Source organism: Pristiophorus japonicus, chromosome 3 (genome assembly GCF_044704955.1).
Source record: "Pristiophorus japonicus isolate sPriJap1 chromosome 3, sPriJap1.hap1, whole genome shotgun sequence".
Taxonomy (NCBI): domain Eukaryota; kingdom Metazoa; phylum Chordata; class Chondrichthyes; family Pristiophoridae; genus Pristiophorus; species Pristiophorus japonicus.
This window is the reverse complement of record NC_091979.1, coordinates 243,107,661-243,132,415: the sequence shown is the minus strand read 5'-3', so window position 1 is coordinate 243,132,415 and position 24,755 is coordinate 243,107,661. Positions and strand designations below refer to the sequence as shown.

At 46.8% G+C, this 24,755-nt stretch overlaps 1 protein-coding gene across 1 annotated transcript in view; it reads left to right on the top strand.

Annotated features, from left to right (window-relative positions):
• wbp1la (WW domain binding protein 1-like a) overlaps nucleotides 1-13,474 on the top strand; it is a 120,992-nt gene extending 107,518 nt beyond the window's left edge. The window contains exons 3-4 of the mRNA XM_070876479.1: nucleotides 748-909; nucleotides 9,634-13,474. Coding sequence (XP_070732580.1) covers nucleotides 748-909; nucleotides 9,634-10,511 — 1,040 coding nt within the window. The 3' untranslated portion in view covers nucleotides 10,512-13,474. The remainder of the gene's footprint in view (nucleotides 1-747; nucleotides 910-9,633) is intronic.
• The last annotated feature ends 11,281 nt before the right edge of the window (nucleotides 13,475-24,755 follow it).

The following is a 24,755-nucleotide window of genomic DNA, read 5'->3' as shown; positions in this document are numbered from 1 at the left end:
CCCTCGGCACTATTTCGAAGAAGAGCAGGGGAGTTAGCTCTGGTGCCCTGGGGCCAATATTTATCCCTTAATCAACATAACAAAAACAGATTATCTGGTCATTATCACATTGCTGTTTGTGGGAGCTTGCTGTGCGCAAATTGGCTGCTGCGTTTCCCACATTACAACAGTGACTACACTCCAAAAGTACTTCATTGGCTGTAAAGTGCTTTACTTTAAGGGAAACCTTGAAAAAAAAAACAAACAAGAAAACCCACAAAAACATTCCCAAAACACTGCCCACGCCAGCACAACACAAATCGCTAAAAGAAATTAAAAGAACAAACACTTGCACTTACCTTCAGAGTATTTACCTTCCTCTGTACCGCCGGCTATGCCGGACCACTCTGGTTTCCCAGGCGGTCATTGCGGGCGGATGTATCGGGCAAGAGTCCAAACCCCTGCCGGTGTAGCAACCAGAGGCGTTGTACACCCGGCGCAGCTCTTCCCGGCGGTGCTGCTTAGCGCCACCGCAAAACCCGACCGGAGGATCGCGGCGGGGAACTAGAGACCTCACCGCCGCCTTTCAGCCCACACCGGGGCAAAACCCCGAGCGCAAAGGACGGAAAAATCCAGCCCAATGTCTTTTAAATGTGTCCTTTCAAGTCTCGGTGTGATTGACTGGAAAATGGAATCTGGGGTTTTTGTAAAGCTGTAATTCAGCTATATGATGTTTCTCTTCTTTCTTCCTTCTCTCTCTCTCTCCAGGGTTCTGGCTTGTTTGGACCATCATCATCATCCTGAGCTGCTGCTGCGTCTGTCACCATCGACGAGCCAAGCTCCGCCTTCAGCAGCAGCAGCGGCAGCACGAGATCAACCTCATCGCATACCAGGGGGCCCGCAACTACTCCCTGCTTCCCCTCTACCTAAGTACGTGTCTCTCTGTCGCAGGTTGTGCTTCCCCTGGGGAATTGTACATGGCTGTCAGCCCCTTTCAGAGTAGCAACTTGTCATTCTCACAGGGGGGTAAAAAATGATTGCTGTGTTCCCAACAATGCGCTGTTGTGGCGATGCGTTGCTTCTTAACAATGCGGGCACAGTAGCATAGTGGTTATGTCACTGGACGAGCAATCCAGAGGCCTGGACTAATGATCCACGGAGACATGGGTTCAAATCCCACCTCGGCAGCTGGGGAATTTAAATTCAGTTAATAAAGTAAATCTGGAATCAAAAGCTCGTGTCAGTAATGGTGACCATGAAACTACCGAATTGTCGCAAAAACCCATCTGGTTCACTAATGTCCTTTTAGGGGAAGGAAATCTGCCGCCCTTACCCGGTCTGGCCTATATGTGACTCCAGACCCACAGCAATGTGGTTGACTTTTAACTGCCCCTCTGAAATGGCGGCTCACCACCACCTTCTCAACGGCAATTAGGGACGAGCAATAAATGCTGGTGTTGCCGGTGACATCCACATCCCAGGAATGAATAAATTTAATATAGAATAGAACTGAGTATTTGACCCAAGTTAGATACTGAGATCTGGGTGTGAATCCAGTCTGGTGGGTGAAGCATTGGCCTCTCCTCCTGGGACCAGGGTCGGGATCCAGTCGGGACTGATGAGGGAGAAGTCTCCGATGGTGGTGCGGTGAAATGAGAAGTTGAGCAGTCCCAACCCGCGTCCCAGGTGAGTTTGGGCCCACAGGGCAAAACTGGCACTGGGTTTGATTTTAATTGGCAATCTCGCTCGAAGGTCACAGGGTGGCTGGTGTTAGAAATAGAAACGGGTTCAGGTGTGAGGTGGAGTTTGGAATAGAGTTGAGGAAACTTTCTTCTGAATCTAACCATGCTTTGTCTGTACGTGAGCTGAAGGCGCTTGGTGCTGACACTGTTCCATTCTATCTCTTATATTTCTCACTGTTGGGGAACAGAAAATTCACACTTGGAGGGAGGGGAGGGTGTGGAAATCTTTCTCGCTCTCTATGCATATCTCCCTGTGTGTGTGTGTGTGTGTGTGTGTGTGTGTGTGTGTCTGTCTCTCTTGGATTAGATATTTTTATTTGATGTATACTTTTGTTTAAACAGCAACTGTGCTAATATCAACAGAACTTGGAAAGGTTACTGACCCCAACAGTGTGACATTTCCTGACTCATTCTGAGAGTTCTGTTAATAAGTGGTGCTTCCTGATCGTCTCTAACCCATCAAGCCAGTGTTAGCGCATTTTCTCTCTCTCGCTTTCCGCATGTGTGTCTCTCTGTGTATGCCCATCTCCACTGATGGTCCTTGCAGGTCGGGCCCTTCAAAGAAGGAGCAGTCTGGCAGCATACCACTTCAAGGCTCAGCGCGAGTCGGTTCAGGAGGGCGACCGCCACGAAGAGGGTGACTGGATTGGACGTCACCATAACCCAGGTTGCTGATTGGAACGTGAGCAGATACAGCAGGGGCAGGGAGGTCAGGGCGAAGGAGTGGCAAGAGATCACAGAGCGACGTGCTCGGGGCCCAGGAGAGGCAAGAGTTCAGAGCCCAGAAGAGGCAAGGGCCATGGGCAGCACGGGCCAGCCCACATTACGATATGTGTGTGCACTAGCTCCGTGCAGCTTGGCTGGTCTCCAGTCGTCCTGGTTAATCCTTGCCACTGGACCAAGACCTAGCTTGTCAAGCCTGTGGTGGCTGGTGTGCAATGGCCACCACATGTTAAAAATATCCACGCACAGGCATCTTCCACCCTTCAACATGTAGTTCAGGACCTGGAATATTAGGTGCTTCATTGAAACACCTGCAAACTCATCCCTTTTTGGCATGGAAGCAAGTCATCCTCGATACGAGGGACCATCTATGATGATGATGCTTATCTCCCCGTGTGTGTGTGTGTGTGTGTGTGTGTGTGTGTGTGTGTGTGTCTCTCTCTCTATCCATATCTCCGTGTGTGTGTGTGCGCGTGTCTCTCTCTATGCGTATCTGTGTGTGTGTGTGTGTGTCTCTCTCTCTCTGCGTATCTCCCTGTGTGTGTCTCTCTCTCTATGGATACCTCCGTGTGTGTGTCTTTCTCTCTCTCTCTCTCTCTCTCTCTATGCATATCTCCCTGTGTGTGTGTGTCGCTCTCTATGCGTATCTCCCTGTGTATGTGTGTGTCTCTCTCTCTCTCTCTCTCTCTCTCTATATGCGTATCTCCCTTTTTGTGTGTATGTGTGTGTCTCTCTCTCTCTCTCTCTCTCTCTATCTATGCGTATCTCCCTGTGTGTGTGTGTCTCTCTCTCTCTCTCTCTCTCTGTGAGTATCTCCCTGTGCGTGTGTGTGGCTTTCTCTATGCGTATCTCCGTGTGTGTGTGTGTCTCTCTCTCTATGCGTATCTCCGTGTGTGTGTGTGTCTCTCTCTCTCCGTATCTCCGTGTGTGTGTGTGTCTCTCTCTCTCCGTATCTCCGTGTGTGTGTGTGTCTCTCTCTCTCTCTCTCTCTCCTATGCATATCTCCGTGTGTGTGTGTGTGTGTGTCTCTCTCTCTCTCTCTCTCCTATGCATATCTCCGTGTGTGTGTGTGTGTGTGTCTCTCTCTCTCTCTCTCTCCTATGCATATCTCCGTGTGTGTGTGTGTGTGTGTGTGTGTGTCTCTCTCTCTCTCTCTCTCCTATGCATATCTCCGTGTGTGTGTGTGTGTGTGTGTGTGTGTCTCTCTCTCTCTCTCTCTCTCCGTATCTCCGTGTGTGTGTGTGTCTCTCTCTCTCTCTCTCTCTATGCATATCTCCCTGTGTGTGTGTGTCGCTCTCTATGCGTATCTCCCTGTGTATGTGTGTGTCTCTCTCTCTCCGTATCTCCGTGTGTGTGTGTCTCTCTCTCTCTCTCTCTCTCTCGTGACACTTCAGTCTAGCTCCTTGTCAGAATGTGCTAGACTGAAGTGTCACAAGTGAAAGCACAAACAATAGTAAAACCTTCTCACTCTTTAACTTGCTTGCTAATGTTCACTGATGCATGGCAGTAACTTCCGTTTGCCTAGAATGACGTTGGCATGAGACAGCTGCGGTGGATTGATTAAAGTACAGAACACTCGCGTTAATGACAACAACAACAACAACTTGTATTTATATAGCACCATTAACATAGCACAGATGAACAAAAGCTTGGTCAAAGAGGCAGGTTTTAAGAAGCGTCTTGAAGGAAGAAAGAGACGCAGAGAGGTTTAGGCAGAGAGTTCCAGAGCTTGGGGGTCAAGGCAACAGAAGGCACGGCCACCAATGGTTGAATGATTATAATCAGTGATGCTCGAGGGCAGAATTAGAGGAGCACCGACATCTCCGGGGGGCGGGGGGGGGGGGGGGGGGGGGAGTTGTGGGGCTGATGGAGATTACAGAGATAGGGAGGGGCGAGGCCATGGAGGGATTTGAAAACCAGGATGAGAATTTTGAAATCGAGGTGTTGCCTAGCTGGAAGCTAATGAGCACAGGGGTGATGGGTGAGCGGGACTTGGTGCAAGTTAGGACATGGGCAGCTGAGTTTTGGATCACCTCCAGTTTGCATAGGGTAGAATGTGGGCCACAATCTCAATCGCACAAAGAACGACAGACAGGTAAAGACCAACTGGTCCACCCAGCCTGTCCCACACACTTGCGATACCTTGTGTATCACAACATTATATGCTCTCCGGCAACTTTTCCCTTTAAGCCAGCTTTCACACAGAAAAACCGTGCATGCGCAGAATTTTGAATGCAGCCTGTTAAAAGGGACCATGTGACCCCCTGGGGGAGGCAAAAAAAAACAGATTTAAAAATCCAATTCGGGGGGGGAAAAAAATCTGGGAAATTCCTCTCTGACCCACCTCGACGATCAAAAGTGGTCCAGATCACGCTGGCCCCGGAGTCCCTGCTCTAAGAGGTGATGTTCGACCCAGTCAGAAACAGGTCCAGCTCTCGCTTGAAGCAATTCAGCCAGCCCTCGTCCACCACACGAGACGGCAGCCTCTTCCAGGGCTCTTCTAGTCTGTGGGAAAAGAACCACCTCCTGACATATAACCTCGGTCTGACCTTGTACAACTTAAAATTGTGACCCCCCTGGTCCTCCCTAACCTATTTAATTGGAACAAACTGTCCATTGGAATACAATATAAGGGAGCGGTAGCATAGTGGTTATGTCACTGGACTAGTAATCCAGAGGCCTGGACTAATAATTCCGGAGACACTTCAAATCCCACCATGGCAGCTGGGAGAATTTAAATTAAGTTAATTAAATAAATCTGGAATCAAAAGCTAGTATTAGTAATGGGGTCCATGAAACTACTGGCTTGCCAGATTAGCGGACATTAGGGAAGGAAATCTGCTGCCCTTACCCGGTCTGGCTATATGTGACTCCAGACCCACAGCAATGTGGTTGACTCTTAACTGCCCCTCTGAAATGACCTAGCGAGACACTCAGTTGTACCAAAAAAAGCTAGGACGAGTCAGTACTGTGGGAGTACCTTCACCACATGGATTGCTGTGGCTCACCACCACCATCTCGAGGGCAATTAGGGAGGGGCAATAAATGCTGGCCTTGCCAGTGATGCCCACATCCCGTGAATGAATTTTTAAAAAAAAAGTAAAATCTATTCCCTTCATTAGCGATACATTGCTCATTGGTTACTCTGTGAAACGCTGCTTCCTGGAGTAATAAGAAAGAGCCTGTGGTGCCCGGTACTGAATCGTACCACAGTGGGCACTGGCCAACTGGGTCTGGCATTTCCCCATAAGAAGAGGGAAAATTGTAGGAACAATAATTTGGGCTGGATTTCTGCTGCGTTGTCACCTCTGTTTTCGCCCTGGAGGGGCGGCGGTGAGCTCTTCCGGGTGTTTTCGGGGCCAGTTACGGCGGGCGGGCGGTGGGGGGGGCGGGGCGTGGAGCATTACCGCAAGGTGAGCCAGTGTGCAACGCCCCTGGGTTGCAACACCGGCTTGATTTTTGCCTCCCGTCCGATCCATAGTGCCCCGCAGCGCCCCCTAGTGGGACGGCCTGTGAAAGCGGCCGGTTCGAGCTGTAGCGGCCGCAGTGAGGTAAGTAATGTGAACCTCAGATAAAATTGATTGGTTTTTATTTTAATTTTTCTGGTGGCGTGAGATATTTATTAATATTTTTGGTGGGGGTTTTTTTCAAGTTTTTTTTTTTCTCCCCAGGCCCACCTCACGGATTTTCAGTTCAGTTCGGGATTTTCCCATGCTCAGTCGGCCTAGCGCCCTAAGAGCGGTGTGCAATGCCTCCCTTAGCGCTCCGCCCCACACTCGGGGCCCAGCTGATGAATTTTGCTGACTGAGGCACAAACTGTTCCCGGGTGCAAACTTTACCGCCCCGCCGCCATTACCACCCCGAAATTAGTAAAACCCAAAATCCAGCCCATTACAATCGTTCTATTAAAGAGTGGTCTTTTGGCTGGGCCCCCCTTGGCTTGCAGCTGAGGTGAAGGAGAGACGACCCAGCCTCCCTTTGTCCCAGAGCAGCCGGGCAGGTGATGCAAGCCCATGGTTGGGCGAAGGCCACAGCTGGCCCAGAAGCAAACGGCGCTCCAGCGCCATTCTTTTCGTTCATTGGAATGAGGCTCGAGGCACTCGGAGACTGTCAGCTTGACCTTCGCAAAGTGTGGGGGCGGTGTGGCTGGGGACTGCTCTTCTGCCCCCTCTAGTGGCAGATCCTAGAGTTGCTTTGGCAGTTGCCTGGGCGGAAGTGCATCTGCTTCTGAAGAACGCACTTTGGTGGAGCACCTCGAAGCGGAGAGGCAGAAAGAAAGATATTATTCTTTTAAAGACTTTTGCTTCCAACAGTATGCCAATTTTTTTCTGTTCCTGTCTCAATATATTTTAATGTAACCTGCAACCCAGCTGTATTTTGTCTGTCTTAACTATAGGCACACTTGTACCTTTCCCAATTTCTTTTTCAACGTGCAAATAGAAGGTTTTATTTGTCCACCATCTCAGTTGTATAGGATCATAAAAATGTCAGTATTTGGCAACTAAGGGATTTAAGGCATTATGGAGATCGGGCAGGAAGGTGGAGTTGAGGTCGAAAATCAGCCATGATCTTATTGAATGGTGGAGCAGGCTCGACGGGCCGAATGGCCTGCTCTTGCTACTATTTCTTATGTTACATAAGAACATAAGAAATAGGAGCAGGATTGGCCATATGGCCCCTCGAGCCTGCTCCGCCATTTATTACAATCATAGCTGATCTGATCATGGCCTCTGGTCCACTTTCCCGCCCACTCCCTATAAATGATAAGGGGTTAAGAAACTGTCTCTTTCTGTCTTAAATTTATTCAATGTCCCAGCTTCCACAGCTCTCTGAGGCAGCGAATTCCACAGATCCATAACCCTCAGAAGAAATTTCTCCTTATCTCAGTTTTAAATGGGCGGCCGCTTATTCTATTATGCTCTCGAGGTCACCCCGTCAGTGGAAACATCCTCTCTGCATCCACCTTGTCAAGCCCCCTCACAATCTTATACGTTTTGATAAGATCACCTCTCATTCTTCTGAATTCCAATGAGTGGAGGCCCAACCTACTCAACCTTTCCTCATAAGTCAACCCCATCATTTCCGGAATCAACCTACTGAACCTTCTCTGAACTGCCTCCAAAGCAAGCATATCCTTTTGTAAATATGGAAACCAAAACTGCATACAGTTTTCTGATGCTCTTGTGTTCTTATGTAGGTAGAGATTATTTATCCGTTGGGTCCATTGGAGTTATCTAATCTCTCCCCGCTCCCAAAGTTCCCTCTTACTTTTTTTGCGTGCATGGGTCCCTTTAAGTTGCTGTGTGGCCTATTCAGATTTTGCACATGCGCATTTTTTTTTACAATACAGAAGACGTTTGAGCATTGCGTGGAATCTCAGACGCTGCGTATGCGTGCAGCTTCCAGGAAACGTTGCCCAGTCCCTTGCTGTTTTCCCATCCTTTTAATATTTTGCTTTCCAAGTGTTCCATTTTCTCTCAAATCTTGTGATTGACTAGACTTCAGTAGCTACAGATAAAAACTTAGATTAAAAAAACACCAGCCTCAGCTAAATACTCACAAACACAAAGGTGGAAAAATCGTTGAGGACCATTATTCTGTTGTACGTGCCTCGATTTTTAAAACATTTTCATTTTGTTTTCAAATCCCACCATGGCCCTCGCCCCTCCCTATCTATCTATCTCTCTATCCTCCTCCAGCCCCACAACCTTCTGAAATCTCTGGGTTCCTCGCATTCTGGCCTCTTGCTCATCCAGGATTTTCCCCACTGTACCATTGGCAGCCGTGCCTTCAGCTGCCTGGGACCTAAGCTTTGGAATTCCCCGCCCAAAGCTCCCCTCCTCCTCCTCCGCCTCTCCCCTCCTTCAAGTCACTGCTTAAAGCTGACCTCTTTGTTTACCTGTCCTAATATCACCTTAAGTGACTCGGTGTAAAATTTTGTCTGATAATTGTTCCTGTGATTCAATTACCTTGGAACGTTTTACTGGTACAAAGGGGTATATAAATGGAAGGGTTCAGTGCTAATTAACAATTATCATTGGGCCATAAATTGCAGCCTCTCCAGGTGTGTGTGATATGCTGAGATCCAGCATTTGCGAACTGTCAAAATGTCTCTTGTCAGATTGCACACATCCCCGGGAGAAGGGCATTCGTGGGACGGAGATTTGGGCTATTTGCCCAACTCCTGCTCAGCAAATGTCCTTCAAATTCTTATGCCTGGTAAAAGTAGGTGTACGGCCTACTTTTACCAGCATAAGAGTTTTAAAAGATAGAAAAATTAAATGTTATCACTAATTTTTATATTAAAAACTCTGTCCATTAAGGTAAGTTTTTTTTAAACCCCATAAAAAAAATTCAAAAAAATAATTTTTTGTCTAAAATATTTAATTAAATACGTCAATGAATTTTAAATATGTGAGGTGTTTTTTTTTAATTTATTGTGTGTTTTTCTGTGTTTTGGGGGTTATTCTCATTGATAGTAATGGGAGCTCGTACAAACGGAACTCACCATTATTATCAATGAGAATACTCCATTGTGATTGGTGGTCCATGCCCACGTGATCTCAGGATGTGTTTACGTTCCTGGAATACGCGAGCCCAAATACTGGACTGCGAATGGAAGCCTCGACTGCAAGTCTACGTTCCTCCGGGACCACCAAGTACTTTCTCCCGCAGGAAACCTCCAACCGCAATTTCTGGACCACTGAGTTGCTACGTCAGTTTTGCGAAACTTTCACAGCTAAGGTCTTGTCACTCATGATAAAGTGTAACACCCCGAAGAACCATTGTTCTTGTCTGTTCTGCACCTCCTTTGATCATTCTAATATTGCAATTGTAATGTATGCACCTGTGAGCATGCTCACAGGTTTAATAGTTGTAGAGCTGTTGAGTTGGGAGTGGCTTAGCCAGTCACATGATGTTCACAAGACTCAATAAAACCCCAGCCAGTTGGGTTCGGGAGAACCACGACGAGGCAGGGGGGGTTGTGAGCCTGGTGGATGAACTGCCAATGTCTAGTGTGATTGTTAAACCTTTTGCTCGTAAACCAACTAGTTCTCAGTCGCAATGTGTTATGATGAATTCTTAAGCAAAGAACCCATACATTACAGCGATGAAATATATTTGCATTATAAATAAACATTTTGTTTTTCTTTTCTCTTCCTTTCTCCCCACCCCCCAAAAAACACAGGGTTTTTGCCGAGTTATTTGCTCCCTCCTTATGAAGAGGTGGTGAACCGACCTGTGACCCCGCCACCTCCCTACAGTGCCTTTCACCAGCAGTGCGTCGCGGCTTGCAACGGCTCCGCCAACAACCCCGAGCCGGCCCGGGCTCCGGCCACCCCGAGTAATTTGGTGCCCACGGTCTGCGAGGCGCTGCCCCGGGAAGGCGGGAATGGTGCGCCGGACCCGGACTCTCCCCTCGGCTGCCCCCAACGCGGCTCCGACAAAACGCCGCCGACGGCTAACCGTGTGGCAGGGGAGGAGGAGGAGCATCAGCGGGCGGCCAGCACCGAGTGCGGATCGGTGCGCACCTGTCGCCTGGACCTGGAGAAGGAGGAGGAGGAGGAAGAGGGGGAGGAGGATGACGAGCTGGGCTGCCCCGAGAAGGAGCGGCTGGCCGACTATTACCCAGGCTCTTCCTCCAAGATCGAGAACTGGCACCACCACTCCTGCCTGGAGATCAAGGAGGTTGACAAGACCACCACCGGTCGGCACCGGCGCTTCACCGGGGACTCCGGCATCGAGGTCTGCGTCTGCAACCGAGACGACGATGACGACGAGGAGGACGACTGCGGCCGCGAGGGCTCCGAGGAGCGGGACGGCCTGATCGACGGGCTGGGTGATGCTAGGGAGTTCTGCGACAGCTGTAACGTGTGCGACCCCTGCCCCCGCCCAGACACGAGGGAGGAGGCGTTCGCCGGAGCCCGCGAGCAGCAGCAGGACTGTAAGGAGCAGCAGCGCGCTCACGGGGACGTCGCCGCGGAGGAACCGGTCTGCCTGTTGCTGGACACCATCAATGAGAACGAATTGCCGCCAGCGCACCAGCACCGCGACTCCCCGACCTAAACTGCAGCTGCCGCTGCCTTGCCGGCCGCCCTGTTTTTTGGACCTTTTGTGCTCCAGTGCTCCCGAGGACTTGAATTCCACCTTGACACCCAACCCCGGAACCCGTTCCGGTGGTCCCAGGCATACTGGGAAGAAAGAAAGAGAAAGGAGGGGAAAATAATACGGTAAATGCCAGGGTTTGCTGGGGGGGGTTATGGAGCAAAAGACTGAGCTGGCTGCGTTGAACAAGGAGAAATCGGTCAGCCTAGTAACGAGAATGACGCACACTGCGAGGGTTCGTGTTGGCCTGTCGAATTGTGGTATAGAAGCAATTATGACGTCAACTGGAATTTTATATCCAGCATTTAAATTTTTAATCAAAACATATTTGCATGGGATCGTGACCCCTTGTGTCCCTTGAAGAGACCACATCACTTTTCTTTACCTGTGACCTTGCAAGAGAGACAGACCGCTTTATACACCTGGGTTGGAGCGGCAAGCAGGATGGGGACCTGGGAGACCGATGCACAGTGTGCTTTTGGGTGATGGTTCTCCTCACGCCTGGGACTGTGAAGACCGGCTTTAAACTGCATAAAGGACATCTTTCCGCATCATCTCTCTCTCTCTCTCTCTCTCTCTCTCTCTCTCTACAGAAGCACAAGTTTCATTATTTCAGTTGCTGAGGCTTTTTATTTTTTACGCTCGCTCTTCACGACATTGTGTATAGAGGTTCCAGAAGCGTGGGAAGGCGAGAGGAACAGATCGCCCGGAGAAGTTGATATGTAGCGCAGAAAAAAAACACACAAAGAAAAAAAAAGCCATAACTGGGTTGGATATGCAAATTTTTTTTGTGCTGGGTCTGTAACTGTAAATGTGTCCCTTGATGTGGCTGACAATGGGTGCTGTCATCGAGATTATTATTTTTTTTAAAAACGTTTCCTGTGTGAAACTTAAGGTTGGTTTTGAATGATGTCCGGACCCTGCTTGAGCGGTGTTCTGTACATCTGTGATAGACTCAAACCTGCAGTGCAAGTGAGAACAGTCGCTCTCTGCCTCTCGCCACATCTCCTCCTCCACCAGTGCCGTGCCTGCCATTCACGGGATGGCAGTAGAGACGCATATTTCCTCTGCGTTGCGCTCTGTCACAACAAAAAATGCAAACCCGTTTTATCTGAAGCATTTGCATCTTGTACACAGCGCACAGATTATGACCACTTATATATAAATTAAAAGAAATAAAGACCCGGATTTATATATACCGCCTTTCATGACCTCAGGGTGTCCCAAAGCGCTTCACAACCAATGAATTACTTTTGAAGTGTGCTCACTGTTGTAATGTAGGAAACCAAATTTGCGCACAGCAAGGTCCCACAAACACCAATGAAATAAATGACCCTACCCTCTGTTTTTAAGGTGTTAGTTGAGGGATAAACGATACTGGGGAGAGCTACCCTAGCTGTCCGCATGGTGATGTGGGAGCTTTTACGCCCACCTGAGAGAGCAGGCGGGGCTTCGGGTTTAACGTCTCATCCAGACGATGGCACCGCCGACAGTGCGGTACTACACTGAAGTATAAATAGAAAATGTTGGGCGAATTACAGATGCAGTGTGCGCACGTGTGAGTGTGCGCTGCCTGGTTTGTTTTGGCTGTGTATGCAGAAATACCAAACCCTGTTACCTGGGCCCTGAGCACTACTCTGTAATTCTCTGACCGTCTATGCATATTATTGTAGAACATACAAGCTACCTTTCCTCTTTCCCCCTTCCCTTCTCCTCCCCCAGCGCACCCCAGTACTTCTCTAATGTTAAATTTGGAGTTGGGTCACAGTGGGATTTTTAGATTGATACCAATATATTCTGAGTCACTTATTTGATGCGCTGCCTCCACAAACTCTGGGAACGACTGTCTCCTCTAATAATGTCGTGTATCAGGACTGCTGGTCAAGCTTATTGGCGAGTGAACCAAATGGCTCTTGCCGGATCCCGACTCCTTCAGACCAAGGTCACCCCAAGTGATGGCGATTGTTTTCAGTGGTGTCGGTGGGGGGGGCTGGCTATGTGACAGCGTAGATCTGAAGCTGACTGTCGGAGGGAGGGTGGGGGAAGTCATAAAGAAAGAAAGACTTACATTTCTATAGTGCCTTTCACGACCACCGGACATCTGAGCGCTTTACAGCCAATGAAGTACTTTAGGAGTGTCGTCACTGCTGGAATGCAGGAAACACGGCAGCCAATTTGCGCACAGCAAGCTCCCACAAGCAGCATTGTGATGTTACACCAGACAAGGGGCCGCGTGATGCCAAGATGGATAAATGAGCAGACGATCCAACCGAGCAAGGATGTACCATGGAGCCAAAGGAACTTGTACCACATAGAGGTCAACCGAGGTGTAGACACGCGGTTGGCTCGTAGTCAGCCTTGTGAATGAGGGAGCCATTTTGCGGTGCAGATTGAGACGTGTACAGTGATTGGCAGCAGGGCTGCTGAAGTGCACCCGGTTTTAGTTTGGGGTGGGGGGGGGGGACTGCATTGCCGTGGTTAGCTCCACACTGACTGAATAGTGGAGGAGAGTGACAGTGCGATTTCCAGTTTCATTCACAAGACTAGTTTAGAGAGAGTTTTTTTTAATGGGGTTAGGGATGGGGCGGTGGGGGGGGTTAATCTCTCACGGTGACATTAACCGGGAAAGTGTGGATTTAAAATTAGATTTGCTGTCTCGATTCGAAAACAAGTTTAAAAAAAAAAAAAAATCTTGAAGTATACAGGTAGAAACTACTGAATGCAAAAGGAAATGCTTTCATATGAACTGCAGGGAGCTTCATACAGATGCATAGTAGACTGGGCTGGTCTTAAGTAATCACGATTTTCACGTGAAGGCGCGTTCCTTGGAGTACTCCTACCAACTGCTAGCTTTAACTTGGTTTCAACATCACATTGTAATTTTCCAATAGATATTTTAATGATTTATTAAAAAATCAATAGTGTCTTCTGATCTCATGGTCATTATTTTTCTTTTAAGAACTTGCCGCATTATTACAAGCATTGGTGATTTGTTATCACTTCAACCCTGCCCTCGGACCGTCACTTCAACCGCCTCTGGGACTCTTCAAATACTAAATTGCGGCAGTAAGTCCGACTATATAAGAGCTAGGAGTAGGAGTAGGCCATCTGGCCCCTCGAGCCTGCTCTGCCATTCAATAAAATCATGGCTGATCTGATCCTGGCCTCAACTCCACTTCCCCGCTCACTCCCCATAGACCTTGACTCCCTTAGCATTCAAAAATCTCTCCACCTCCACCTTAAATATATTTAATGACCCAGCCTTCACTGCTCTCTGGGGCACAGAATTCAAAAGATTCACGGCCCTCTGAGAGAAGAAATTCCTCCTCATCTCTGCTTTAAATGGGACACCCTTTATTCTGAAACTGTGCCCCCTAGTTCTAGATTCCCCCACTAGGGCAGAAACATCCTCTCTCAGCATCTACCCTGTCAAACCCCCTCAGAATCTTTCAATAAGATCACTTCTCAGTCTTCTAATAGACCCAACCTTGCTCAACCTTTCTTCATCTAACTATCCCTTCATCTCAGGAATCAACCTCGTCAACTGCATGCAGTTATTATCATAGAAATCCACAGGGTTTACCGTGGGATGTCACGTAACATCACCTTGCCTTCCAACAGATCACCCGCTGATTGCGGTTTGGCAGCAAGACTGCCTAGGGAAGACTGGGCCACGTGCAGCATCACATTGCCACGCATGTATCTCGGTAACGATTGCAGTGCAGATCGCTGCCATCGCTGGAGAATGAAGAGTGCCGCTTAATTATTTCTGTGAAGCCTGTTCAACTTGGTCAGTCAGCGATTTTGCCAAGACGAAAATTATTCACCAATTGAAGTTTCAAAAAAATAAAACAGAATTGCATAGAATGTACAGCACAGAAACAGGCCACTCAGTCCAACTGGTCCGTGCCGGTGTTTATGCTCCACACAAGCCTCATCCCCATCCTACTTCATCTCGCCCTCAGCATAATCCCTCTATTCCTTTCTCCCTCGTGCATTTATATCCAGCTTCCCCTTAAATGTGTCTACGCTATTCGCCACAGCCACTCCCTGTGGTAGCGAGTTCCACACTCTAACCATTCTCTGGGTTTAAAAAAGAAATTCTCCCGAATTGAATTGCCTATCGGATTTATTAGTGACCATCTTATATTTATGACCCTAGCTTTGATCTCCCCACAAGTTTTGACATCTTTATATCAACCCTATCAAACCCTTTTGTGATCTTAAAGGCCTCCATCAGGTCCCTCCTCAGCCTTCTCTTTTTCTAGAGCTCTCCTTTATAAATTCTGTAGGAATGAGGGAATGGCGATACTCCCCTGGTCTGGGCTATTCGCAGCTTGATCTGTTCACCAGTCAGGGTGGCTTGCTGTAACCTTTAAGCCGCAGTTCTGTGAAGCCTTGGATGCCGTACAGCACGACAACAACTTATATTTATATAGCACCTTTAATGTAGAAAAATATCCCAAGGGATGTCGCGAAGGCTAAAGAATAATGGATGCTGATCCAACAAAGGAGAGGTTAGGAGGAGTTCACCAAAAACATGGTCAGCGAGGTGGGTCTTTAAGGAGGAGAGGTGAAATAGAGATGGCTGGGGAGCTGAGCGAGAGCATGCCAGAGGGTGGGACCTAAACAATTGCTGCCACTGGTGACTAGGCAAAGAAGGGAGGGGAACACACAAGAGGTTGGGTTAATAATAGCAAGTTAGTATTTAAATGGAGAAAGTGCTGCAGGATCTAGGGGTCTTGGTGCATGAAACACAAAAGGATAGTATGCATGTACAGCCAGTGATCAGGAAGGCCAATGGAATCTTGGGGGATAGGGTATAAAAGCAGAGAAGTCTTGCTACAGTTATATAAGGTATTGGTGAGGCCACACCTAGAGTACTGTGTATAGTTTTGGTTTTCAATATTTAAGAAAGGATATACTTGCCTTGGAGGCAGTTCAGAGAAGGTTCACTAGGTTGATTCCAGAGATGAGGGGGTTGACTTATGAGGAAAGGTTGAGTAGATTGGGCCTCTACTCATTGGAATTCAGAAGAATGAGAGGAATAAGATTATGAGGGGGCTTGACAAGGTGAATGCAGAGAGGATGTTTCCACTGATAGGGGAGACTAGAACTAGGGCGCATTATCTTAGAATAAGGGGCCGCCCATTTAAAACTGAGATGAGAAGGAATTTCTTCTGAGGGTTGTAAATTTATGGAATTTGCAGCCTCAGAGAGTTGTGGAAGCTGGGACATTGAATAAATTTAAGACAGAGATAGACAGTTTCTTAAACGATAAGGGGTTATGGAGAGCGGGCAGGGAAGTGGAGCTGAGTCCATGATCGGATCAGCCATGATCGTATTGAATGGCGGAGCAGGCACGAGGGGCCATACGGACTAATCCTGCTCCTATTTCTTATGTTCAGAGGAGGGGAGTGTTTCGTGGGATGGGGGGATGTGGAGCATTGGAGGAGATTACAGAGATGGGGGATGTGGGTGGGGGGGGGTGGGGAGAGGAGAGTAAGGCCTCCCCACCCCCGAGGGATTTAAACGGCAGGATGAGAATGTTAAATTTGAAGTGTTGGAGGACTGGGAACCAGTGCCGGTCAGCGAGGACAAAGGGGATGGGTGAAGCAGACTTGGTGTGGGATGGTGAACAGAGCATTGGAAAGTTAGGTTCCATCTGAAAGGTTTACCTCTCATCAGAGGAATTGTGCAGGAGAGTGACTTCCAGGACCTTGCATTGTGTCTTCCAGGTCCTTGTTCTGCTTGTGTTTCTAGTACTGTTTCCTGTTTTTTTTCAAATTTCAAGCGTTGGCTTTTCTTATATCTCTTGTGAATCGTCTTGGCAACAATCTATACTTTTTATTTGGAATCATACAATGTTTCAGCGCAGAAACAGATGTTCTTCCTCATGTGAGCCACCTAGTCTATTTCCACCCTTCTATTTAAGAACATAAGAATTAGGAGCAGGAGTCGGCCATTCGGCTCCTCGCGCATGCTCCGCCAGTCAATGAGATCATGGCTGATCTACCTCAATTTCACCTTCCCACCCGATCCCCATATCCCTTGAATTCCATGAGTATCCAAAAATCTATCAATTTCTTTCATGAATATTCTCAACAACTGAGCCTCCACAGCCCTCTGGGGCAGCGAATTCCAAAGATTCACCACCCTCTGAGTGAAGAAATTTCTCCTCAGCTCAGTCCTAAATGGCCGACCCCTTATTCTGAGACTGTGACCCCTGGTTATAGACTCCCCAGCGATGGAAAACATCCTCAATATATCTACCCTGTCAAGCCCCTGTAAGAATTTTCTATGTTTCAATGAGGTCACCTCTCATTCTTCTAAACTCTAGAGTGTGTTCAATCTCTCCTCAGAGGCCAAACCTCCAGAATCAGTCTGGTGAACCTTGGTTGCACTCCACACTCCTTTTCCAGTAGCTATCTGATTCCTTATTAAAAGAATTTATAAACTCTGTTTTGACCAAGGTTTATGGCGGAAAATTCCACATTCTAATCACAAGCTGTGGTTTTTATAAACCCACTTTTTTTTACCGATTATCTTAATTTTGTGCCTTCTTATTGCCATCTTGTCACCCAATGGTCAAGATCTATCACTATTCCTCTCATAAACTTTCAGAATCTGGAAGACCTCTATCCACTCGTCCTTAAGTGCTCTAGTGGGTAAAAAAACACCCGAATTACTCAAGCCTCTCATAATTGTAAATCCTTTCTCCCTGGTTAACAGCCGAATGAATCTGTGCTGCACCTTTTCCATTGCGTTTATTGTCCTTCCGATAATGAAGTGTCCAAAACTGTGCATAGTACTCCCAACAGTGTCCTGACTAAGGTCTTTGTATAATTTCAACATTGCTTTTTCACGGTGTACCTCGATACAAAACCACAAAGTCTGTTTGCCAATGTATGTTTGTTTTTAAATTGTATTATCTTGTGTTTAATGCATATTTGTGATATTTTGTTCGAGATATAAAACGATCATTTTTTTTCAAAAACGGAAGCCAGTCATTGACCTGGGAGCCAGAAATTTGCAAACTGTTGCAGCTGTGCTCTGAACTCAGTAGTTCAGGAGTAGCTAAAGTTACCGGGATCTACCCATTTAGAGCAGTGGCCTTTCAGACACAAGCCAGGTTACCTATTCAACACCAACCCGAAGATACCCACAAAGAAAGAAAGACTTGGATTTATATAGCGCCTTTCATGACCACCGGACGTCTCAAAGCGCTTTACAGCCAATTAAGTACTTTTTGAAGTGTAGTCACTGTTGTAATGTAGGAAACGCGGCAGCCAATTTGCGCACAGCAAGCTCCCACAAACAGCAATGTGATAATCACCAGATAATCTGTTTTTGTTATGTAGATTGAAGAATAAATATTGGCCCAGGACACTGGGGATAACTCCCCTGCTCTTCTTCTAAATAGTGCCACGGGATCTTTTACGTCCACTTGAGAGAGCAGATGGGGCCTCGATTTAACATCTCCTCCGAAAGACGGCACCTTCGACAGTGCAGTGCTCCCTCAGCACTGCACTGGGATTGTCAGCCTAGATTTTTGTGCTGAAGTCCCTGGAGTGGGGCTAACCATGCAATAAGCCATGGGACATCTACTAGTGTAGATTGAAATGCTCCTTTAGTCATTGAGTTATTGAGTCATAATGGCACAGAAGGAGGCCATTCAGCCCATTGAGTCCATGCTGATTCTCTGTAGAGGAATCCAGTCAGTCTCATCCCCCGCTCTATCCCCGTAGCCCTGCAAGTTTATTTCCCTCAAGTGCCTACCCAATTTCCTTTTGAAATCATCGATCGTCTGTTATGTCTGTAATGTACTTATGAATGACGACACGAGACAATGTGTTGTACTCAAACTGTAGTGACCTTGGTCCTTTATTCGTAACTCCAGAGTAAGATAGCTGCATGGTGGCTCCCCTTTTATACAGCCCCTGCCACCAGGGCAGGAAATCCCGGTCTCCACCAGTTGCACCCTCTAGTGGTGCCAGCATAGTGTATACACAGTGTAAACCTTATTGATATACAGTGACTACACAGAGAGTATATCTATAGTCTGCATATATAACAGTCTCCGCTTCCATTACCCTCGTCGGCCCCGAGTTCCAGGTCATTACCACTCACTGTGTAAAAAAGTTCTTCCTCACATTCCCCCCTGTATATCTTGCCCAAAACCTTAAATCTGTGTCCCTCTAGTCCTTGCACCATCAGCTAATGGGAACAGCCTTTGTTTGTTTGTTTGTTTGTTTGTCTGTGTGTGTGCACACACCTCTCGTTATTGTAAAAGGTGCGATTGTTGACTTGTTGGCCAGGATTCTGGAAGTCTTTTTATTCACTATTCAACGTACAATGGCACTGAGGCATATTCCGCCTCCTGAATGGAGCAACAGTGCGAGTGCAAAGTCCTGATCTCCTGACACTGCGTCGCGCATAGTCCTGCCCCTCGGGATATGGGCATCGCTGGCAAGGCCGGCATTTATTGCCCGTTGCTAACTGTCCGTGAGAAGGTGGTGGTGAGCCACCTTCTTGAATCACTGCAGACCGCGTGGTGAAGGTGCTCGCACAGTGCTGTTGGGGAGGGAGTTCCAGGTTGTTGAGCCAGGGATTTGCTGTGCGCTCCTCCTCCCTCCGCACCCCTCCCATTGCAACACTGCCATTCAGTCCGGCAGCAACTGACCAATATCCCCAGGCCAAGCCTCCAGACACCAGGTCCCAAACTATCGGTGAGCAGCGCTAGGCAAGGTCAACTGTTTTTAATATTAATACAAAAACATTTATGAAATAAGACAAGGTATTGACCCATTGAACTGACCCCTGTGCATTATGTATAATTGCGCTTTCATGGACTTCACCCAACTTATCTAATCTAAGGCACTTGAATAAGGATAAGTCAAATCTCTAGGAAGATAAAGCTGTTTGAAATGGCTTCCCAACATAATCAACTGAAACTCTGGGAAAGAAACATAGAAACATAGAAAATTGGAGCAGGAGTAGACCATTTGGCCCTTCGAGCCTGCACCACCATTCAATAAGATCATGGCTGATCATTCACCTCAGTACCCCTTTCCTGTTTTCTCTCCATACCCCTTGATCCCTTTAGCCGTAAGGGCAATATCTAACTCCCTCTTGAATATATCCAATGAACTACCATCAACAATTCTCTGTGGCAGAGAATTCCACAGGTTAACAACTCTCTGAGTGAAGAAGTTTCTCCTCATCTCAGTCCTAAATGGCTTACCTCTTATCCCTAGATTATGTCCCCTGCTTCTGGACTTCCCCAACATCGGGAACATTCTTCCTGCATCTAACCTGTCCAGTCCCGTCAGAATTTTATATGTTTCTATGAAATCCCCTCTCATCATTCTAAACTCCAGTGAATACAGACCCAGTCGATGCAGTCTCTCCTCATATGTCAGTCCTGCCATCCTGGGAATCAGTCTGGTGAACCTTCGTTGCACTCCTTCAATAGCAAGAATGTCCTTCCTCAAATTAGGAGACCAAAACTGAACACAATATTCCAGGTGAGGCCTCACTAAGGCTCTGTACAACTGCAGTAAGACCTCACTGCTCCTATATTCAAATCCCCTAGCTATGAAGGCCAACACACCATTGTTGCTTTCTTCACCGCCTGCTGTACCTGCATGCCAACTTTCAATGACTGATGTACCATGACACCCAGGTCTCGTTGCACCTTCCCTTTTCCTAAGCTGCCGCCATTCAGATAATATTCTGCCTTCCTGTTTTTGCCACCAAAGTGGATAACCTCATACTTATCCACATTATACTGCATCTGCCACTCGTTTGCCCACTCACCTAAACCTGTCCAAGTCACCCTGCAGCCTTTTAGCATCCTCCTCACAGCTCACACCACCACCCAGCTTCGTGTCATCTGCAAACTTGGAGATATTACACTCAATGCCCTCATCCAAATCATTAATGTATATTGTAAATAGCTGGGGTCTTAACACTGAGCCCTGCAGCACTCCACTAGCCACTGCCTGCCATTCTGAAAAGGACCCGTTTATCCCGACTCTCTGCCAAACAGTTCTCTATCCACGTCAGTACATTACCCCCAATACCATGTGCTTTAATTTTGCACACCGATCTCTTGTGTGGGACCTTGTCAAAAGCCTCTTGAAAGTCCAAATACACCACATCCACTGGTTCTCCCTTGTCAACTCTACCAGTTACATCCGCAAAAAATTCTAGATTTGCCAAGCATGATTTCCCTTTCATAAATCCATGCTGACGTGGACCGATTCCGTCACTGCTTTCCAAATGTGCTGCTATTTCATCTTTAATAATTGATTCCAACATTTTCCCCATTACTGATGTCAGGCTAACTGGTCTATAATTACCCGTTTTCTCTCTCCCTCCTTTCTTAAAAAGTGGTGTTACATTAGCTACCCTCCAGTCCATAGGAACTGATCCAGAGTCGATAGACTGTTGCAAAATGATCACCAATACATCCACTATTTCTAGGGCTACTTCCTTTCGTACTCTGGGATGCAGACTATCAGGCTCCGGTGATTTATTGGCCTTCAATCTCATCAATTTCCCTAACAATTTCCCGCTTAATAAGGATTTCCTTCAGTTCCTCTTTCTCACTAGACCCTCGGTCGCCTAGTATTTCCGGAAGGTTATTTGTGTCTTACTTCGTGAAGACAGAACCAAAGTATTTGTTTAACTGGTCCGCCATTTCTTTGTTCCCCATTATAAATTCACCTGAATCTGACTGCAAGGGACCTATGTTTGTTTTCACTAATCTTTTTCTCTTCACATATCTATAGAAGCTTTTGCAGTCAGTTTTTATGTTCCCAGCAAGCTTCCTCTCATACTCTATTTTCCCTCTCCTAATTAAACCCTTAGTTCTCCTCTGTTGAATTCTAAATGTTGCTGCTTTTTCTGGCCAACTTATATGCCTCTTCCTTAGATTTAACACTATCCTTAATTTTCCTTGTTAGCTATGGTTGAGCCACCTTCCCCCTTTTATTTTTACTCCAGACAGGGATGTACAATTGTTGAAGTTCACACATGTGATCTTTAAATATTTTCATTGCCTATCCACCGTCAACACTTTAAGTATCAATCGCCAGTCTATTCTAGCCAATTCATGTCTCATACCATCGAAGTTACCTTTCCTTTAGTTCAGGACCCTAGTCTATGAATTAACTATGTCATTCTCCATTTTAATAAAGAATTCTACCATATTATGGTCACTCTTCCCCAAGGGGCCTCGCACAACATGATTGCTAATTAGTCCTTTCTCATTACACATCACCCAGTCTAGGATGGCCAGCCCTCTAGTTGGATCCTCGACATATTGGTCTAGAAAACCATCCCTAATACACTCCAGGAAATCCTCCTCCACCGCATTACTACCAGTTTGGTTAGCCCAATCAATATGTAGATTAAAGTCGCCCATGATAACTGCTGTACCTTTATTGCACGCATCACTAATTTCTTGTTTGATGCTGTCCCCAACCTCACTACTACTGTTTGGTGGTCTGTACACAACTCCCACTAGCGTTTTCTGCACTTTGGTATTCCGTAGCTCCACCCATACCGATTCCACATCATCCAAGCTAATGTCCTTTCTTACTATTGCATTAATTTCCTCTTTAACCAGCAACGCCACCCCACCTCCTTTTCCTTTCTGTCTATCCTTCCTAAATGTTGAATACCCCTGGATGTTGTGTTCCCAGCCTTGGTCACCCTGGAGCCATGTCTCCGTGATGTCAATTACATCATATCTGTTAACTGCTATCTGCGCAGTTAATTCATCCACCTTATTACGAATACTTCTCGCATTGAGGCACAGAGCCTTCAGGTTTGTCTTTCTAACACACTTTGTCCCTTTAGAATTTTGCTGTAATGTGGCCCCTTTTGCTTTTTGCCTTGGGTTTCTCTGCCCTCCACTTTTACTTTTCTTCTTTCTATCTTTTGCTTCTGCCCCCATTCTACTTCCCTCTGTCTCCCTGCATAGGTTCCCATATGGTCATAACATTGCCTGCATTGACTCCAAGCTCACCAATGCCTCAAATTTAAAATTCTCATCCTTGCCATCAAATCCCTCCACGACCTCGCCCCTTCCCTATCTCTGCAATCTTCTACAGCCCTCTCAGAACTCTGCGCTTCACCAATTCTGGTCCCTGCACATCCCTGACCTCTTTCGCCCCATTATTGGTGGCCGTGCCTTCAGCTGCCTGCCTAAGCTCTCTGGAATTCCCTCCCTAAACCTCTCCGCCTGTCTTCCTCTCCTCCTTTAAGACGTTCCTTAAAACCTACGTCTTTCCTGTCCTGATATTTCCTTTTGTGGCTGGCTGGCTCAAATTTTGTCTAATAACACTCCTGTGAAGTGCCTTGGGATGTTTTGCTCCGTTAAAAACGCTGTATGAATACAAGGTGTTGTTTATCTGTTCACACCTTTTGGTGCCAGGAGATTTTTCTTGCTACTTTACTGCCATCTAGTGGTGATAGCTGATAAATGCTACAGCGCAGAAGGCGGCCGGCCGTTCAGCCCAATATATTCTTTGAAAGAGCAGGAAAAGAGCTAGTTCCCTGCTCTTTTCCCATAGCCACTGCAATATTTCCCCTTTAAGTATTTATCTAATTCCCCTTTTGAAAATTTGGAACCTCATAATTTTGAACACTTCAATTGAATCTCCCTTAACCTTCTCAGCTCTAGAAAGGAAGAAAGATTTGCATTTATATAATGCCTTTCACGACCACCGGACATCTCAAAACACTTTACAGCCAATTGAGTGTAGTCACTGTTGTAATGTGGGAAACACAGCAGCCAATTTTGCGCACAGCAAGCTCCCACAAACAGCAATGTGATAATGACCAGATAATCTGTTATTGTTATATTGATTGAGGGATAAATATTGGCCAGGACACTGGGGATAACTCCCCTGCTCTTCTTTGAAATAGTGCCATGGGATCTTTTACGTCCACCTGAGAGCAGACGGGGCCTCGGTTTAATGTCTCAACTGAAAGACGGCACCTCCGACAGTGCAGCGCTCCCTCAGCACTGCAGTGGAGTGTCAGCCTAGATTTATGTGCTCAAGTCGTGACTTGAACCCAAACCATCTGACTCAGAGGTGAGTGTGCTACCCACTGAGCCACGGCTGACATCGAAGAACAATACCAGGTTCTCCAAGCTCTCTGCATTACTGAAGTCCCTCATTCCTGCATACCATTCTGGTAAATCCCCTCCGCACCCTCTCCAAGGTCTTCACACATCCTTCCTAAAACATGGTGCCCAGAATTGGACACAATACTCCAGCTGAGGCCTAACCAGTGATTTATAAAGGTTTAGCATAACTTCCTTGCTTTTGGTGGCTGTTCAGAGAAGGTTCACTAGGTTGATTCCGGAGATGAGGGGGTTGACTTATGAGGATAGATTGAGTAGGTTGGGCCTCTACTCATTGGAGTTCAGAAGAATGAGAGGTGATCTTATTGAAACTTATAAGATAACGAGGGGGCTCGACAAGGTGGATGCAGAGAGGATATTTCCACTTGTAGGGGAAACTAAAACTAGGGGACATCGTCTCAGAATAAGGGGCCGCCCATTTAAAACTGAGATGAGGAGAAATTTCTTCTCTGAGTGTTGTAAATTTATGGAATTATCTGCCCCAGAGAACTGTGGAGGCTGGGTCATTGAATATATTTAAAGCGGAGATAGTCAGATTTTTGAGCGATAAGGGAGTAAAGGGTTATGGAGAGCGGGCAGGGAAGTGGAGCTGAGTCCATGAACAGATCAGCCATGATCTTATTAAATGGTGGAGCAGGCTCGAGGGGCCAAGTGGCTTAATTCTGCTCCTATTTCTTATGTTCTTACTCTATGCCTCGATATTTAAAGCCAAGGATTCTATATGCTTTTTTTAATAAAAAAGGCCTTCTCAACGTGTCTATCCACCTTCAAAGGATCGTGTACTTCAACTATGTATTCAAATATATTTGTATTATATATTTATTTTGTTTGCCCATTGTTCAATAAATTTATTTTTTTTAGTTAAAGGTTGAAATGATGTCTGATGTTGAGGCTCTATCCACTTTTTGAGGGCTCAAGAGAGATGTTCTGAGGCCACTGATAACTGAGGCAACTCACAGAAAGGTTTCCTGCTCGTTATCCTGATCTTGCTGTCAGAAACTTACCTGGCCACCGGAGCCGGTGAAGAGTGATATGTCCTTACT